Source organism: Dermacentor andersoni, chromosome 5 (assembly GCF_023375885.2).
Source record: "Dermacentor andersoni chromosome 5, qqDerAnde1_hic_scaffold, whole genome shotgun sequence".
Classification (NCBI taxonomy): domain Eukaryota; kingdom Metazoa; phylum Arthropoda; class Arachnida; order Ixodida; family Ixodidae; genus Dermacentor; species Dermacentor andersoni.
In genome coordinates, this window is record NC_092818.1 from 65,839,236 (window position 1) to 65,854,133 (window position 14,898).

Consider the following 14,898-nt stretch of genomic DNA (forward strand, 5'->3'; position numbering starts at 1 on the left):
CCAAGGATAGTGTAGCCAACCGGGCACGTCCTTTATTACCTCCATAACTTTCCCTCTTCGTCTCTCTCTCTCTCTCTCTCTCTCTCAGGGTTTGCGAATGTGGAGAACCACCGAAGTCATCCAGTAATCATCTCCAAGCAACAACGCTCGCAGAATAAACAAGGCGCTAGATAACGCACGGCTTTTTGGCTAGGGCTAGGTGAAAGCGGCGGGGGCCTGTTTTGCATGCGTGGTTGCTATACTTTCTCTTCCAAATGCGCGTATCGCACTTACTGTATAACTTGCCGCCTGCCAAGACAACACCTACTCAAACGCCTCGCTATGGGGCCCGATCTAACCAAGGACATGGAATTGAGAGAGCCTTTAAACGAACGCCATCAGCAACACACGCCTCTAACGCGGAGGTGCCGGAGCGACACAACCATAGCCTCCTACAATGAAAGTCTTGCAATACAAAACAGCAGAGTGCGGCCACCTCTTCCTGTAGCTCTGTTGGAAAAAGAGAGAGAAGGCATATGCGTATGTACCAATGAGTTTTTGTAAGGGAACCTCCCAGCGCATTAGTGTGCACAATCAGTCTTGTTCCCGTAGCCGAAGCTGTACGACGAGGTACGGGCGCAGAAAGAAACAACGTAACCCGAACAACCAATTGCGGCCTACCTTCAGCAAACGCAGGCTGTAGGCAGCCTGAGTTCAAGTAGCGTGGAAGGCATTGAAAAAGACGCACATTAAGCTGGCACTTTGAGGGCATACTAAATAGGAATCTCCAGCACCACATAGTGGAGAAACTAAAGACCGCTTAATGCGTGTTCGTGTTAAGTAAGACGGAAGCTGTACCACATATTCGGTAGACGTCTAGACGTACATTTAAGAAAACGAAATCCGCAGCAGAAGTCTTAGTAGGAATCATTGGGATTGTGATGAACGGGTCTCTGGATTCGTCAGCGCCACCGATTCGCCTATTCTCTTGTTGTAACGGAAGCGACGCTTGAATCAATAAGGAAATGCGAAATGTGTCGGTTGAGTGTACACGTAAGAACAGATTTATTTCAATAGTACAACCTTGTGTTTGGGGGCCCCGTTTACTAGTGGCCCGCGAGAATGACGAACGCTGTCAGCGAATTAACAAAGTGGACAAAGAAAACAGCACGTCAGTGCACTTTCGACGGCTCCCGTCGCGTCGTGGTTCGTGGAGTTTTGACAAGCGCGCCTTCGCACGTCTGATATGCAATATTATAGCACGTCGTCAACCTTTGACTCGTGGACGCACGATGACAAGCAGCGAACCGGAACTAACTCGCGAGGGTCGGGAGTTTCTCGTTCGAGGAAGCTGTGTGCAGGTTGGGTCAACGCGAGGCGAGCCGATACGAGCGTACTGGCTGGAGTTGTTTGATGTTGATCGTTCCACACGCGGTCAGCACCGCTGGCACAGATATTTTATTCTTTCTCACCGTGCCCGATATCAGAGTGCCGCGCGCAGCCTCGCCCGCAATGCCCAAAACTGGAGCGGTTATTTTTAACGTCCGTTGCGTTCAATTCGAGCGAAACGTCGGTCAAAATAGGAGCGAGGAGCGGTAAAAAATGAGGAACAAAATCTGTTCGGAGGAAAGCTGCGCGACGATTGTCTCGCACAATACGAATAATGGAGTCACTGCATACGAAACGAGAGGATCGCACGTGTAGTCGTGACGTCAATTGTTAGAGGGAACCATGAAGGGAACGCTATGAGCGGATTATTCTCTCTTTGCCAAGTCTGGAAACGCTCAGCTTTGAGTGCAGACGCCACGCGACAGATGGCGCTGGCTCTAGTCTCTAAAGTAGGGAAACGACAAAAAACGGAGACGTACAAAAGCACAGTTAGCAATAGGGGATCAGAAAATTTGGGTGTGGGAGTTCATAGTGTTTTTTATTTTTTATTGTTTAACTTAGGTAGGACATTAGGCAGTATAATAGCAAGAGCTTGGTGGCGCAATCCCCCGCCCCGTTCCAAAGGGGACGCTCATAACATCCATCCATCAAAACCTGCGCAGTGCATCGACAGCACTTAGGCGGGCAGCGGCGACTGCATCGTCATCAATAAGACAGCCAGCTGTGTGCGCGTTCTCTTTAACAATGGACCTATCTGTACGTTGTCGGCAGTTGGCATTCGAAGCTTTCCTCAGTGCAAAACAATATATTCGCGTATATGAGCGGTGTAGCCGGAGTCAAGGTCATTCAAGACAGATAAAGCGTGTCAAGTAGAACCGTTAAATGTCTTAAGTGTTTCAGCGTCCTGCAACGCTTGAATGCTGTCCTTGCATGCCTGTCCTTTACAGAATGTAGTTCAGTTGTCAGAGGGGCACTTACCCGCCGATCGCGGATTACGCCTCAAGGCGTCGTTCAACATCTTTTTCCTGCTAGAGGGCCGGTCTAAACCTTTCAAGTGGTGACACTCACATGTTTGTTTGCATGATGTAAGCTGGTATACTCCAGGTGCATCAAATGCAGGCCTTATGGCTGCAATTTTTAGACAGCTTTAGGGTCACTTTGATGGGCGCAATGCGTGAAACTGCAATTGCGCTTTTTGGTTATTGCAACAACATTGTTCTCACCCGTAAAAGGGAATGAACGATTTGCTCGTGCTGACCGCTTAAACAAGCTGGAAGTCTTTCGCCTTCCCAACAATGGCAGCAAGACCATTGATCAAGGAATATGCTACATCTGAAGATGAAAACACACAGTACACGCTCAGTTACAAACGTTGCCCATAACGCGTGTAATGCGTAGAGCAGATAACCGGTGATCTGTTAGAGTTACACAATCGGTGCCAAGAGAAGGGAAGCCTGGTTGGGGAAGGCAGAAAACTAGGTGGTGTGATGAAATTAGAAAATTCTCGGAGATAGGGTGATATCAGCTGGCAGATAAACAGGTCTTCTTCCTGCAGTGGAGATAAAGAAGATGACATGATGAAAAGCAAAACCTTATTGGCTCATCCTCCTGATTTCATTGCAGCACCGAAAGAAACAACAAAAGAAATGGACAGCGTTAACGTACGAGCCACGCGATGTGATGCTGGACACCATCGCTAGAGTGTCGAAACCGGCGCCAGCCGTCCCGGCCCCGTCATTGCGACAGCGCTAGCTAGGCCCACCGGGGCACTCCACCGGGGCAGGGTGCACTCCACCGGGGCAGGCCCACCGGGGCAGGCCCACCGGGGCAGGGGCGTGGGCATCCGCCCACGCCCCTGCCCCTCCACGGATCTCCCGACTGGGGGAAGGGGCAGCCGGTGGTGGCAAAGCAGCTCGACAGCGAGTCCCGTGAAAGCGCGTCGTCGCGATTACCGAACGCGGAACGAGGGTAGCGGACGAGGAGAAGATTGGCAGAACGGCGAAATGAGGGACGGTTTCGCTCTTCTGCGTCCCAGCGGGACCGCGTCCAAGCGAGAAAAAAATGACCACCGGCGTCAGGAAGCGGCGCGCGTTCGGCTAGCCGGAGGGGACGATCATCGCGCGTCCAGGCCAGCCGGACGAAAGCCGCCGTGCCACTCGTATCGCTAGCCGATCGCAGCCCGTGGCAGCCTGTAAAGCTTGCGAAGCGCCTGACGCCATACTGCCGCGCCGCGTCGGCCCCGTGCCTCGGGGGCTCTCGTGGCCGACGCGTCGGGAACGGTCGAATGCCGGCGGAGGCCTCTGCTCGGCGCTTCCGAAGGGGTCGCTGGGGGTCACGGCGGCTACCGCGGGCCGCCTTTTCAGCCGTGGACGTGAGCGGGACGTCGCGTTCGCTCCGCGATAATGTGGCACTACGCTGAGCTGCGCTGCCGCGCTGCCCAGCGCCGTTACCGAGAGCCCCTTCCCCCCTCGCTCGCCCACATAAACCCACTTGGCTGTTGGAGAGGTGCGGCCCCGTTGCTTTTGGCATGCTCGGCGCAAACGCCGTAGTATGCTGAGCCGCAGTGCGGTACGGAGACTGAGAGAAATGTATGTAATCAGCTTCCAGCCAGACGGATGGATCGGTGCGTCTTCGCGTATCCGACGTCTCGCGCTTGTGCATAAGGAGTAGTTGCTGACCCGGGGAAGGAGGGGGGGGCATCGCTTCGGAAATGCGGCAGGCATAGGAAGTCCCTCGATGAGGCTTAAATATGCAAATGTGCCTACGCAAATCCCCTAAATACGGCAGAACTACGCGCGCTTGTGTGTGACAGTCGAGTGATGCATTGCGTTATAAACGAGACACGTCGAGGAGAGCTTGCACGCGCCCTTCCTCTGCCTGTCGGGCGACGAATCTACATGAAGCATTGCTTCGTTATTACTCTATATATGGGTTCAATATAATCATTGCGGCCACGTGATTGGCTAAAGCGGTGCCATTAAGTAAGCAACATACGTGCGAAGAGCGTCTCGAACCCATTCTATATACATTGGGCAGGAGCAAGATTCTCAACACTTAATTAGTCCCAATTATTTTGTAGCTATCAGTTCCCTCGTTCTCTGCAACCATCACCCACGGTCGGTTAGGGTACTTTCGGGCAAACGACCAGACCTGCACATCGGCGAACGCATCCCCACATGTGGTTGACCGAAAGCGTGGCGGACTTCACGTCTGCTCTTCCGATAGACTCACTCCAGTCCCTCCGCTGCAAATATGGCCTTCAAGGGACTCATTAAAAATGAAGTTTTCGCTGTATACCGTTTAGTGAGAATGGCATAATGGGCCAATAGGTAGAGGCGAGAAGAGGAAGCTGCTGGCTTCATATGGGTTCGACTAATAAAAATCGGTGCCCTAGGTTCCATTTCTTCTCGTTCGGTATTTCACAAACGCATCTGACAGCCATAAGTGCCTTACGATTGCGACTCCATAATCTCAAGTAAAAGAAGTCCTCCGCCATTTTTCCACTGGCCAGGCACGTCACTATTCACAGGAGGTGCCTAGCAGTGCATACGCACGCAAACAAAAAAAGAAAAGAAGAAAGAAAAGAAGTGACGTATAAATTCTAAGACACGCGCATATCGGAGAGCTTGCCTGCCTCTTTTCGCCGAGCGTTAACTTGGCCAACACGAAGCATCACTTAATGCCGAAACTACCGCTCGCACGTCGTGCATGCGCGGTACGAAAAGGCGAAGCAGAAGGCGTCATTAATGGCAGCTGTCCCTCGCCACTTAACGCAGTCCCGTGCATTCCCTGGCGTCAGTTATGCAATCGTATTCCGAAGAAACAGAAAGACGTGCACGTACAGTACACTCATTACTTTCCGATAATGGCGAGAGAACGTCTCCTCGAAGCGAATCATTTCCTCCGGCTCGCATGATCGTCGACGATCGCCGCAGGCCAGCTATGCGTATCCGTCGCCGTTTCCTCAAGCGCACGGTGCCGATGCTTCGCATTGACCCACTTTCTGCCAATTTGATGAGAAAGAAGGAAAGAAATATCCAGAAACAAAAAGCGAACATAGAACAAAACAAACAAGGACCAAAGGAAACTGAAAGCACGTCTGAAAAATGAAGGAAGGCTTCCGCGTTTCACTTACGCGGTTGCCCCATGTGATGTCGTGATTAGAGTGCGGCTTTCCATTAACCCCAGAAAAAAAAAAGCGAAAAGAAAGGGCGCGCATTCGTCACATTTGGCACTCAAACGCAGTCCCCTACACAGGCGAGGAGGTAGAAACAGGGCGAGAAGGAAAGCAACACGGTGGGAGGCGTAATCAGCGGATCGTCGGACACCGACGCGCATTCGGTTCCGAGGACGCGACTCGAGGCCCAGCTCGTTTGTTGAGGACGGCAAGGCTGGTCGCCGCTCGGGGCGCGGGGAGGCTCTTACAAAATAGGGCCATCAGAATCACGCTTCCCGGTCCAGGGTCAGCGAGCTTCTTCTTCCTCGCCGGTCGATCTAGCCGATAGCGCATCGCTCCGGGCGGCGACGCTAACGGTACCGTCGCCGCGTAGTCGTGAGCACCTTTGTTAGCGGCGGCAAGGCCTTCCGGCGGGTTCCAATTAAGCGAGGCTGCGGCCGGAGAGAGGAAGCGCATTCCACTGGCCGGACCACAGCGTGCGCTGTTCCCGAGCTACGGAGCGGCGGCTTGGCGCTGCAGGAAGCCAACAGCGGCAGCATCGGTAGGGAGGAATGTCGCCAAACTGTCATGAGCGCATGCCCGGAACGCGCAGAGCAGGGGGCGTAACCTTGGCCCGAGAAATCCTGAGACGACCGTGGGAGAGGCTATATATATGCTCCAGGGGGAGCAGCGGCGAGGGCAGAAACGTGACCGTTGACACCTTGCTGTTCGCGCATATATCCATTGTCTATACTCCATCTCGCGAGTCACAAGGCGTACACAGCCAGTATCCTTGCGCAGCCGTGTATAGTTCCGGGCGTAACCGATTGATCATTGGCTGCACTAGAGAATTTCATTTTTGCCAGCTACGTGATACGGTACAGCGATACTTGACATGTTACGGCATTTGCGCATGCACGTCGTAAAGCGAGAATTACTGCGGCAGTGACCGCCGGTAACCTTAATATCCACCCTAACCTGATCACCTATAGCAACATGGCAGCGCCCATACAGCGCCGACCACACGCCCCGAACCGAATTCGCGCTTGTGACTAGCTCTTGTTACTGGCGTGTTACAAGCTCTCGGCCGTGTCAGCAAGAAACAAGTGGCAAAATCTGTCATTGCTAAGTCTCGTTTCATGCTTAGATCAAAGCAGTAGGTATGTTTTGCTGCAGTTATTGAGATCGGCTGTTTCTTTTCACGCTGCTAAGACTACAAAAAACGGCACCCAGTCTTAAAACTAGTGATGCACTGGTTAGCACTGGTGATGCGTTGACGATGCGGAACGCTATACATGCCTAATTGTTCACTGCATAATTAATTAGTACCCCATTCTAGCATGGTGCAGGATGACGGTAGTTAGCAAACGCGAAGTAGACGCCGAGCAGACGCTGTGCCGCAGGTGAACAGTTATGAGGGCGTCCGTCCTTGCTACTTTCTAAGGAGACTGCAAATTAAATCCAGGGAACGTGTACAGGCGAATTCAAGCCCCACTATCGCCTGCATGTATACAAAGCTTATGGTTACGGCGTCAAAACATTTTTCTTTCTTTTTTTGCGTCAATGCACCAACCACAAATCATGTACCGACATGATGGCAAGCAGACGCTGAGCAGACGATGCGGCGCGAATGAGAACATCTCGAAGGGCATTCGGCCTTCCTATTGGTCAAGAATTCGTGCAGCTTCCACAGTACTGCAAGAAACTACTGAGAGAGTATAGTCTTATATCTGGGGTCAATCAATACAGGCGCCAATAGCAGGCGAATGCATTACGTGGTGCGTCGGTGAAGACAACAACGGAGAACCAACAGAGCGGAAAATATGCTTGGTAGAGCATTGCTAAAATGAATGACATATATAGTGAAACGTCGGGACAGATAGAATTTATTGTCGTGATACAGACTGTAACCATGGTTTAGCCATGGGGATTGTGTGTTTTGGGTGTTTGTGGTAAAAGCTGGGTCGTCGAAACATTCAAGCTAGCAGCGTAATAAAACACTCTTGCTGCAGCCTAAAACGCTGTATTTACATTTGCGAGGATGAGGCATTTCAAGGTAGTGATACTGCTTTGCAACGTAAACTCGAACTGACTCTTCCTTAGATCCTCACCTTCCGTGTACATCAGAAAGTTCACTTTGCCTCCTTTAGGTATAGACATGCAGCTTCATATAAAGCGTCAGCTGCACGTAATTGGTAGAGCTAATACTAACCTTCGTGAACTTTGAGTCTCACTGGTTGCTGTAAAAGCCATAAAGATATAGTCACTCATTTTCTGTGCTGCAACAGATTGTAATAGCGTGCGTTGTTTTTTTGTTTTTTTAACCCAGGTTCCACCACAATGCATCGTAACCTGATCGTCCTGGCTCTCAGCGCCACAGGTAAGAACTCGTATTCAGTCCATGCATAAAACATTTTGCAAACGGTTCGCAAACATGCATGCACGCCATAACGGCACGTTTTCTTAAGACTGATACAGTTACTCAACGCACAAAGAAACGAACAACTCATCATTATCAGATTTACCTAGGTGATCTTGATGTCCTAATTACCGCGGAGAACACATTATTCTATCTTGTTCACGCTTGTATGCTGTGATATGCACAGAAGCGCTAATATATCGTGTATAGAGAAAAATAGTATCATAGAAGAAGACCACAGGAACAGCTGGTAACCAATCCTCTGTGTTCATTAGAACACCGAGTACTAAGAAGAAAAATTAAGCCAAATAATTGTCTCAAACACGATACGAATTTGATATACTTAGTTGCTTCTTCCTAAGTGTAGTTTCAAACATCACAAAAAAATTTCTTCAGCGGAGCAAAAATTTTAACCTGTACGTGTCCGCCAGTTGCGCACACGTTATCACGTGGTCTGGTCGGTAGCCGCGAGTTTCGTAGCGGAAAAAATGGTCCCCAGCCTGCGGCGGGTGCATGATGGGCGACTGATACGGAGCAACGGGAGTGACACGTGCACGAAATTTACGCCATAAATGAATGCGAACAAACGCGTGACGCAAGTTCGCGCGAACTTAGCGCACCAGTCAGAACCGGCTGACGCAGTAACACAGATACCAATATTCAGTTTGCACTGGATGTCCACTTCACTTTATCCACTTTACACGGGAAATATACATACAGCTGAAATGAATCGAAGGCGCAAGCACTAAAACGTACGTGCTGTGCGCGCGAGCCATTCAGTATGTAGACCCTCCTATCAGCACTGTGGCAGCTGCGTCGTTGCAAAAGTTTCCTACGAAGACTGCTAGGGGGAACTGTGGCGCTAGTGTCTATGGGAACTGCCAACGGGACAGTTTAGCCAGCATGGGAAATGTGGCTAGTACACAGAATTGGCTAAACATCGTCCTTCTGGCTTCAAGCGGCATTGTGGCTTTGCAAACTTAACGCTTTCAATAAAATATCGCGCTATAAATGCAACAATTCGTAGTGATTGAGCATGCGCGGAGATTCTTTCTGTATTCTGTATTCAGAAAAGTAACATTGTTTCGAAATCAAAGCCGATAAAGACCTGGAACAGCGAAGTAAACAAACCCACAAACGCGAATATCAGACAAACGCACATACACAAAAAAAAACAATGCACACACAATTCACATGGTAGCAGAACGATCTAATCTCCAGGATCTGCTCAAACATTTTAGTTGGAAACGCTGTTGTGCGTGTGGCCTCAGAAAATTTCCGGTCATGTGTTTCTGTTAGCAATGTGTGCGAAAAAATAAACAAAGGTATTTTATCCCGTTGTCCACCACGGGTAAATGTTGTTGTGTTCAAATATATACGAAGTACGATTAATCTGTCGAGCTCGTGTATGCGGCTCAGTTCTTGTGCGTTTCGTAGTAAGATTAATTTATAAATCTACATTTTTTTTAAACTGTGCTGCAAAGATGTACAACAGCTAAGCGTGCCACATGCTTGTTTTCTCTTCATTTATCTGCCACCGGGTTATTTCGGAGAGAGAAACGGAAACCCCCTTGGGGGATCGGTTTCTGAAGAAACAGGTGAATGTTACCATTAACAGCGAGTCCTTATTCGTAGACTCGTTCCAAGTCGCAGTAGTGTCACTTCAGCGCAAGAGTCAACGTTTCCCTCGTTTTGTTGTTTAATCCCGCTCACGCGCATCAACACGTACGATCAGAACAAGTGCCGTGACGAGGAAGCAAGGGAATTCTTTCCTAACCTACACTTTCTTTTATACTGAGCGTGTGTGTGCACCGCCCCGATACACTGGATCGTCTTAAACACGACAGGTTCGGTAATAGCGAGAGCGATATTGATCAGGGCATCTTCTTTCATTCTGAAGCGTCAGGTGTACAAAAAAGGTCGCGCAATGAGGCGCGAGTAGCCTTGAACAATGAATAGCGCGGGGCGCCTGGATGCCAAGCCCGTCAGTGTCCCGTTGCCCTGGCTGACATTAATTGCCTCTCTGCGGGCACAACGCCAAACAATGAGCTTTAACCTTAGGCATTAGCGCGCGTTTATAATGCGCCAAGAAAATTTTGTTCGTTCATTGTGCCCGCGTGTTCTTTGCTTGAGCACTGTCTGCATTTTTTTTAAATTTCGTTTCATGTAGCATCTCCCTCCCTCCCCCCCCTCCACACACATACATTCGGCCCTTTCCCTTCCCAAGGGAAGGGTAGCCAACCACACTGCATGTGCGCCATACAATTCCCATAGACGTCGCACCTTTGCGGGCCTCTTTGCTCTAATAATGACGCTGTTGATGTTTCTCTATTGTGTGCGTGCTCTGTTCTTCCCGGGCGCATTAGCTCATTGTCTGCTCTATACCTCATTTATCTTAACTTTTCTTTTTCTTTGTCCTGAGTACAGTGAAGCGAGTAGGACGCCAGACTCGTTAACCTGTGCGCCCTGGATTTCCCCTTTATCTATAGTTTCACGTTCAGAACACACTCCGTGACGACAACAGCACACTTCGCAGTGGAAATTTCCAAAGCAAACGCAGTGCCCTGAATTGAACGAAGTGATGCATTCCTTCCGTTTGCAAAGGCAGTTTAACTGGCTTCAAGAAAGCAAGCAATAAGTTAGCTGTTGCTTTGCTCAATGTCGGAGCGATCAGCATGATCGAACTGTCGCAAGGTGAATGTAAGATAATAGATAAGCAAAGCACTGGATGTCATTTATATACTAATAAAATACATTAGGGATTCAGAAACCGACTGGAGAAAAATGCTCACGCTACTAGCCGCGGCACTTCTCGTTTTATTCTAGCTTCCGCGAACTGCGACTTTTTCTAGCTTGTTCTTCGTGCACGCTTACAACCAAACGCATACTTTCGCTTCCAACGCTCTGGCGTCGAAGAAGCAGAAGGGAGCGACTCGAGAGAACGCTCGCGCGATATCGCTCCCACGGTTTGTTCGGGAGTGGACATTACGCCGGCTCCGACAGAATCGCGCACTCGAAGCGAGAGCAACGCCATTACGCTTACACCTGCTCCGGCGCGTAGCACGTGACCTCACGCATCCTCCGGCTGCCCCGCCGCAGCGCCGCCGTGCTAACCGAGCTCCCAAATGGCGCATTTATGTGCGCCCGGCAGTTAAGCGGAACCCGATGGGGCAGGTGGCACGCCGTACGGCCGCCGCCACGACCACCGCCACTTCTGCCGCAGCAGCTATACCAACGCAATGCAGCCAAAGGCGCCGGCGATGCAAAGCACCCACGAGCAACGTGCAAGCCGAGCGACCGTTGCAAAACGAAGTGTGCAGTCAAGGCCATCGCGGAATGCTCTGCTTCATCGCTGCCCAAAGACGCGGCCGCCCACTCTCCCTTTCCTCTTCGCTCTTTTCCTTCCCACCGGCCGTCTGGATAGCGGTAAATCTTCGTGGCTCGAGAAACGCCTCCGCGTAGGCATCTGAAGCAGAAACAGGTTGCAGAATGCCTGCGAGAGGATCAGTGTTTTTTGTTCGACCGGTCGATCGGCCGTGCAGCGCCAACCGAACACCTATACAGGTCGTTTGGTGAGGTCACCGGCGTTTGATGAAGGTTTGTAGATGCGCGCGTTATGTTGGGTGTATCGGGCTTGCCGCGTGTTTCGCATATGTATACGTGTTACTGCGTGAGCGATCACTCCTTGCAGTCGGTTAATATGTGTGCGTGACTGACGCTAATGACGTCTTGTCGTCGTCCTAATACGTGGCGTGGTACCAGACTGATGAAATGCCTTATACGACATGCACAAGGCGGCCCTAATGATACGTTGCAGGCCCCTGCTTCGTTACAGTGGTCTCGGCAACGTCACTACTTGCTCTTAAATTCCGCGCCTCTCACACCATCATTCGTCACATCGTGGTAAAGGTTTACCAGAGAAACATACGTAAAAAAAACATACATCACGTTATCTTGTAGTCGGAGTGTGAGAGGGTAGCAAGCCTTTCACAGCTGCATTGCGCCAGTAACCTGAACCGTCAGTCCTATGGCACGAAATAGCCTACACACTGAGTGGAGGATTGGTAATATTCTGGAATATTCATATGAAAGTTCCATGGAGCCGTATGTCGCCCCTTTTGCTCAGTGTCACCGTAGAGGCCTTCGGTTTCGTGCTATTCCATTTCGCGTTAGTTTTCTTCGCCGGATTAATAACAGTGAAGGGATGAATTCAAAAGCTGCCGGTAACCAGCTGCTCACGAGAAGTCAATCGTCAACAAGTCACAGGCACAACGAAACTCGCCAACATACATCGCCGTTTTATCTACACAGACGGACTCGCGGAAGTGGCTATACATTCCGCAATACTGTTGGTCCATGCGAGTGTGGAACCGACCTAATTTCAATGTAGCTCTCTTCCGCTGCCGAACCACGCATTTCATGACAGCGTAATGGCAGAAGCCGCGGACGTCTCCGGAGAAAAATACGCGCACAAAGTTTCAAACGGAAGGATGAAAGAATAACTGCGAACGTCACGCTTTCCCTACCGCGTACAGGCGCATATTTCCTCACGACGTTTCTTTTCGAATTCACCCTTCCCGTGTCAGCGACTGCTCGGAAGGTTTCACAAAACCGCCCTGCAGTATAGTGTAGTAGTGCACCGGGCTTGTCGCCGCAAGCTCGGCGCCACGTTCGACTGACAGCTGCGCAGACGAAAAGACGATAGACGCGATATCCAACTCACGCGCACAGCGCCAATCGTGCAGTGGAGCAATTGACTCGGCCGCACGTTCGGCGCGCCCGATCCTCCGCCGGAAGGGTTCTCCGTGGGGGTCAGCGCGATAGCCTCGCGGCGCGCCAATGAGATGCGACGGCCTCGTTGGACGCCGCCAGGCACCGCGTGAACCCGACGCCGAAAGTGCAAAGAGCACGGCTTCCTCGTGACGCCCTATGCAGCTGAATGCGAGCTCCGCAGAACGGCCCTCGCTCGACGAGCGGGCGAAATCGGCCGGAGAAGTGTGTGCCGGATCGGCGTAAACTGTAGAGACCGGTGAATGGCGGAAGAAGTTTTTCGGCTCACATAATCAAAGCAGGGACGCGGAAAAAAAAAAGAAACGTGCTCTTTGCCCTTATTATGTGCTGTTGAGCTAAGCCGCCACGTTATAAGCAGCTTTCCGGAAAAGTTCGTGTTCCTGGAGTGCCTGCCTTAGGGTACGAACAAAAGTGAGACGAACGTTCAGCGTCGTTATGACCTGTTTTACTAGCCTTTTTAGGGTCTGCTTCATACGCTTGCGATTCGTCTGACCGAATAGAAGGCGAACGTATCAAACACGAAATTATTCCTGCGTAAAAGGTCAAGTGGTTACATTAACACATCGTTAACCTTCTGGCTGGTATCTCGCAAAAGTGAGCGAAGCATCTATCACGAGTACTTGTCCGAAGTAAAATGGGGAACTCGTTGGTCTGACGATCGTGTCAGGCTAAGCCGGCTGGTCAGTAAGGGCACTTGCACGTTCTGCTGTATGTCGGTTTCCAACAAAATATTTTGGCAGGGCAAACTGTTTGCGACTGTTAACTGATTGAAGTTGACTGCTCAACTGGCAATCAAGATTCTGAAAGGAGAAACAAACGTAGCGTTGTAAGTGTTTCGTATTGGATAAGCGTATTTTTTTCTCCATTATATTGCTGGCAGAGCTGCTTTCTGTGTCTTAAGCAGAGTGGTGAGTTTGGCATGTTGGTAGCTGTTCATCGTGGACGCAATACTCAGCACGGCAAGTTAAGTATACGTCAGACAGGGTTTTCTTCGTCTTTTTCTGCCCGTACTTAGCTCTGTAGCGTTGAGTATTACTTACACGATTAATATTCCGAGTCTTGATTAACAGTTTGAGAAAATCGATTGATGCTTATTGAGCGCGTTGGCCCAAAAAACGCAACCAAATGAGTACTAATTGCAAATTTGAGCAAGCGGTGCCAGTGCGCGTGCAACTGGATACCGTATATGGTGTGGGCTGCGTTCACATCGTCCTGTCTTACCTAGTACATTCACCTCAGGTTAGGTAAAAACTACTGAGCAATCTTTTCTATGCCATAGACATCGAGCTCGAACCAGCACTACCGTCTCTTTATACCGAAGACGAGTTCGGTAGTGCTACTATATACGTAATGAAAGCACTATTTCAAAAATGCACAGCGCCGAGGAATGTGGCTCTTTTGTTTACAACGCGCCCCAAAAAGACGTAATGAGCTTTGGGCAAGCACATGTCGTCGGCTCTATACTTCGACGCGTCCGGTGTCCAGTCACGTGAGACCGCGCCAAAGTGATCCCATCATCGACAGCGACAGTACGGTGGTTAAATAAGCGACCACTTCTGCTCAGCCGGTCAGGCGACGGCCACGACGGCGACGATTTGCGAAGTCATGGAGAGGTATGCAATTAAAGCTTCGCTAATTTTTTTTAAGGAAAGAAACAACCTCCGCAAACTACGGTGGAGAAAGAGAGGTATCAGAAATTGTTAGAAACACGCTAGCACCACAGCACCCCCTGCGGTGTAATGGGTGTGGCGGCTGCGTTGAAGCATGTGCAGTGAACGGGGAAAAAGCGGTATAAATGAGAGTACGAGGAGACGTAACCCACGGAGGGACGAATCTTGAAGCTGCCCACGCAATTATCAGTATAGCTTCCGTGACGATGATTTTCCATTTGCGCATCTTTCCACAAGCTATTGCAAAGAAGGCGCCCAAGTTCGCAGAGCACGCAGGACGAGTTGGTGCGTTGTCAGGCGAGTAAGAGACATCTGTAAATCGAAAGAAAATGACGAAAGGAAAGAACAGCGAGCCAGAGGCGCTTTGTGGTCTTCATCTTCATCGTGTTTTCTGCCGGCGAGTTCGTTTGTGCGACAGAATACCGAGGGATCGAATTCGGTACAGTAAGTAAAAGTTTCCGTTACAGCTTCCGGTTCGCTCCCCTTATTTGATA

General features: G+C 50.3%; 1 protein-coding gene across 1 annotated transcript in view; it reads left to right on the forward strand.

Annotated features, from left to right (window-relative positions):
* The window catches only part of LOC126530733 (U-scoloptoxin(01)-Er1a-like), a 41,146-nt gene that overhangs the window by 14,574 nt on the left and 11,674 nt on the right, over positions 1 to 14,898 (forward strand). Inside the window, exon 2 of the mRNA XM_050178012.3 lies at positions 7,854 to 7,904. Within this exon, the coding sequence (XP_050033969.1) occupies positions 7,865 to 7,904 (40 nt within the window). The 5' untranslated portion in view covers positions 7,854 to 7,864. The remainder of the gene's footprint in view (positions 1 to 7,853; positions 7,905 to 14,898) is intronic.